We start from the raw sequence: 4,241 nt of genomic DNA, 5'->3' as shown, positions 1-4,241 counted from the left end.
ATTGAATAAGAAGTTTTAGAGAAGGGTACCCTAAAAAAAAGGTTTTAGACAAGAAAATGGTCCAATCATGAGAAATTGATTCGCAACTTTAGCAAAGCACAAGCACCCCTCAAAAACAAAAACAAAGCATAAAGCACCAAAAAATTAGCTGTGACATGAACTTTGTAGCACGACACACCTGTGTGCGGGGCCCACACTTGAGCCCCCGACTGCCTGAGTTGCCTACCACCACCGTCTCCCATCTGTCTACAGTCCACGCGAGAGTCCAGCCCAGCCTACCCCCACCGATGGCCGCGGCGGCCGGTGGCCACCGCTGGACGGAGGAGGTGGACGACCTGGTCGACGCCGGGGACGTCGACGGCGCCATCTCCCTCCTCGAGTCCGTGGTCTCCAGCCTCTCCACCGCCGCCCCCTCGCCTCCGCCGGCGGGCGCCGATCTCCGCCTCGCCACGGCGCTCGGCGACCTCGCCGGCCTCCACGCCTCCCGCGGGAACACCCTCCAGGCCGACGCCATCCGCTCCCGCGCCATCGTCCTCCGCCTCCGCGCCGAGAAAGAAGCCCCCCGGCCCCAGGCCCTAGGGTTTGTTCCTCCTCCTATCCCAAGCTCTGTTCTTGCTTCTGAACCGAATCTTGGCCTGCTCGACCTGGACTTGCCAATTTGGAAAAATTGTGATGTTTTCTCTGTAAATTCGAGTAGCTTCTAGCTCGCGATCTCGTAGATAGCAGAGCACGAATCACGTAAATGTGGCACACGATCTGAACAAATTCAGCTGCAGTTGCTCCCTGTTTGGGCCACCTGACCTGACCAACTCCTGCTCTGCTTCTGATAATTTACATTGAAGGGATCATGCGACGGCGGAGAATTCTGCATCGCCAGAGGCCTCTACGGGATCTATGGACTCGAAAGCCTTGTCTAGCGTCGACGACAAGGAGGGAGATGAAGATGACGGTATTATTCTAGTAGCCTCTGTCTCTGTGCTGAGCTGGAAACAGCTCAGGCAAAACTGAGACACTGACATTCTTCCTCTGACGCCTATGCAGATTGGGAGGCTATTGCGGACCGAGGCGATGAGACACCGGTGCGCCCCCTCATGCAAGAGGCGAGGGTGACAACACCTTGTAGTTCTTCAGAGAAAAGTGGCACTTCATCTTCAGGGACCAAGAGGAGGGGAAGGGGTTCTTTTCTCTATGATAAGAGTGTTTTATACAGCGACCAGTGCGGTTCAGAGAGGGATCTGGATGACAAAGGGTCTGATCCAGCTCGTGGTGGATCAAAGGGTCATGCGGATGAAAAAGATAATAAGGATGGTAATTTATTCAGGATGACTAGTCTTCTCTGTCTAGTTGGCTTGCTCACGGTGGGTAAACTAAACTCTTGTTCTTTTTGTTTGGTTTTGCAGCTGCAAAACGATTTGGGACAAGGCACGCGCTTGTTCTTTACGACTTCCCACCTAGCACACGCACAACAGATTTGGAAAGGATCTTTGAGAAGTTTGGAGACCATGGAGTTGCCGTCCGCTGGGTCAATGATTCAGTTGCACTTGCAGTTTTCCGGACCCCGTCATCTGGTAATTTGGTTGTTACACTTACTTCTAGTAATCTTTCTGTATGTTTCTTCGTATACCTTGATCTAGTAACTGTTGCCACATTCTTGTGTAACCTAGACTTTTTTATTATCGAACTGTACAAGTACACAACTCCACCTGTGGAAGCAAAGCTTTGATGTCAAATATGGTGCATTGGACAAGCATTATTTCCATTTTCATAATTATTTCCGTCAGAAGGGCAGTTCTCCAGATTTTTTAGCTAAACTGTTATGATAGCTAACCATAACTCCATAGCTAAATTATTAGAGGGAACCATTACAATCCCCTTCTTCCAACTCGGCTGTGCGGGACTTTGTTTGTTTCATGATATATGTGTAATTTTGATATGTGCGCTCAGTCAAAACATGACAGTTATGAAGTCCAACCTAGACAGCAAATGCATAATTGATTATTAGTCTTTGGTTTATTGCTCAAGCTATTCACTGTCGTTCTGGTTCAGTCTTTCTCCATTCTCTTGGACCTTAGATCTTTGTGCTGATCACATGAACTTCCAAGCTTTTTATTACTTATGTTTTCTGGCTTTAATCGATGCATTCTGATCGCTTCATTCTGGCCTATTGTACTGGAGCTAATGAGCCACAGGCTTCTGTGCCTCCAAGATACAATGTGCAAAACATGATCAAAGAGAAAAAGTACAAATTGGACAGTTCCCTTATCCCAATTAGGTTGCATTGTACCATTTATTTCATGATGTATGTGTAATGTTGATATGTGTGCATACAGAACATGGTATTTCTACAGAGCAGAATGCAAAATTTAGTAGGGAGCAGAATTCATGATTTAGTAGAAAGCAGAATGCATAGTTTACTCTAGTCTTGGTTCATCGTTGAAGCTTATACTTTGATGATTGTTCAACCTTTTTTCCCATCCTGCTGAAACTTGAACTTCATGCTGATGTTATGAACTTGCAAGGTGTCTGTACTTCTGTTTTCTGGCTTTATTGATTCTATTCTGGCCTATTGACCTGTTGGCCTGTTGTCATGTACTCCTGTAGCTAAGGAGGCACAAGCTTGCGTGCCTCCAAGATACAAAGTACGGTCACTAAAGGATAATGACGATCTCTTGGCAAAAATCGACGGTACAGGTAACAGCTTGTTCCTTGTGCTAATCCTTTTCAGCTTGATCTTCTTGTCCCTAAGGATCGTGTGTAGTTCATAGCTCATACCTTCCACCTTATGTTGTTTCCATGTTGAATTGCAGACCTAGAACCGCCGACGCCAAGACCAAAGACGTCCGCGAGAACGGCGCAGAGGCTGATCGCCCACGGGATGGGGCTAAAGCAGTTCACGACCATCGATGCAGGCGAGCGGAAGGAGCAGGAGGAGGCGAGGAGGAGCCGGATCACCGCCCGGCAAGCTGCGCGCGATGATGCCTGGGGTGAGGACTGAGGACTGCCTGGCTGTCCGAGAACTGCTGTCGCTGGCTGGCGTGCGCGGCGCCGCCTCCTGCCGGGCTGCTCCCAGTCAAACCTCTGGGTTTGTTTCACACGTATCACGGGGGTGTTTAAATTACATGTTGATGGTGTTGTTTGAGTGGCGGTGATGGTATCCCTGGTTTCATTGGATTTTACTGTGGTTTCCCACTCCCAGGATTGTAATGTCAGAGGTGCAGAGGCTGGGAGGCTGTTGTGGGAAAGAAAAATAAACCTTGTTTACCACAAATTAATTTAAGTGCTATGTGCCTAAAGTGATTTACCTGAATTTTCCGGGGAAGCCATAAGACCAAGCAAGATTTCGACTACTGGGAGAGGCACGTACTGCGGTACGTTTCACGTGGCGAGGAGTGCTCGAGCTGCTGGGCTCCATCCAAGATTGTTCCCTCCATGGCGGCCTCTCCTGCTGAAAGTGCGTCGCTTGGTGTCGTTCCTGGCTGAGGATCTAGCCATAGACGAGGCTGAGGTGCTTAGGACAGTGCGAGGCCCGGCGAAAAAGTTGAAGGATGACGTAAAGTACAACATGGATGCCATCAAACCTAATGGCGAACCAAGCGAGCCTAAGAAGAATGCGGGCAAGTTCGTTCGTCAGTGTGGAGTTCTTGTGAAGGACCAAATTCCGATCGCCATTCAAGAATGGAAAAAGCAAGCAAAGGAACGTCCAGACCTTATTTTTGTCGACCAAAGAGCAAAAGATCGGCTTTGGGAATCTCTCATGTCACATTTCACCCTAACAGATCATTTCACAGATGCAGATGTGCAGAAAATCAAGGACGCTGCTCTTAGAAAGATGGCAGTTGCATTCAACAACCACAAGAAAAGTATATGGGCCAAATACGTCGAAGGAGGAAAGAAGACTCCAGAAGATGGCGGTTGCAAAGTCCTAAGCGAAGGAAACATTACCGGTTTAAGGTCATGCTATTAAACCGGACCATTGATTCAAAGATAAAATGCTATGAACAGTTAATAGATTAAGCCGGGCGATGAACATTGAAGTATTGACGGCTTAAATGGGGACTAATGGTACCTACCGGATTAAGGATTGTGTTGTTAAACCGGACAGGGCCTAAAAGTCAACATATACTGGGCAGAATCAAATTATAAAGAGGAAAGCATGGTTAAACCGGAGAAGCAGTGTTGGGTCATGCAAGTTATGAGGCGTATGGTGGATCACGGTTTACGGTATAAGCCGTCGTGACAAT

General features: G+C 48.0%; 1 protein-coding gene across 1 annotated transcript; it reads left to right on the top strand.

The window, feature by feature from the left end:
- Positions 1–235: 235 nt before the first annotated feature.
- Positions 236–3,307, top strand: LOC123080914 (uncharacterized). Its single transcript, XM_044503856.1, has 6 exons — positions 236–580; positions 843–949; positions 1,042–1,308; positions 1,401–1,568; positions 2,602–2,691; positions 2,808–3,307. The coding sequence occupies exons 1-6, from the start codon at positions 288–290 to the stop codon at positions 2,993–2,995; spliced, it is 1,113 nt and encodes a 370-aa protein (XP_044359791.1). The 5' UTR covers positions 236–287; the 3' UTR covers positions 2,996–3,307.
- Positions 3,308–4,241: the final 934 nt, after the last annotated feature.

This window comes from Triticum aestivum, chromosome 3D (genome assembly GCF_018294505.1).
Source record: "Triticum aestivum cultivar Chinese Spring chromosome 3D, IWGSC CS RefSeq v2.1, whole genome shotgun sequence".
NCBI classification, from domain to species: domain Eukaryota; kingdom Viridiplantae; phylum Streptophyta; class Magnoliopsida; order Poales; family Poaceae; genus Triticum; species Triticum aestivum.
Note: the sequence above shows the minus strand (reverse complement) of the source record. Positions and strands in the feature narration are given on the sequence as shown.

Coding starts and splice junctions, on each gene's coding strand:
- LOC123080914 (XM_044503856.1), top strand. CDS start 288: ATGGCCGCGGCGGCCGGTGGCCACCGCTGGACGGAGGAGGTGGACGAC. Junction 581..842: donor CCCCGGCCCCAGGCCCTAGG/GTTTGTTCCTCC, acceptor TTTACATTGAAG/GGATCATGCGACGGCGGAGA. Junction 2,692..2,807: donor GGCAAAAATCGACGGTACAG/GTAACAGCTTGT, acceptor GTTGAATTGCAG/ACCTAGAACCGCCGACGCCA.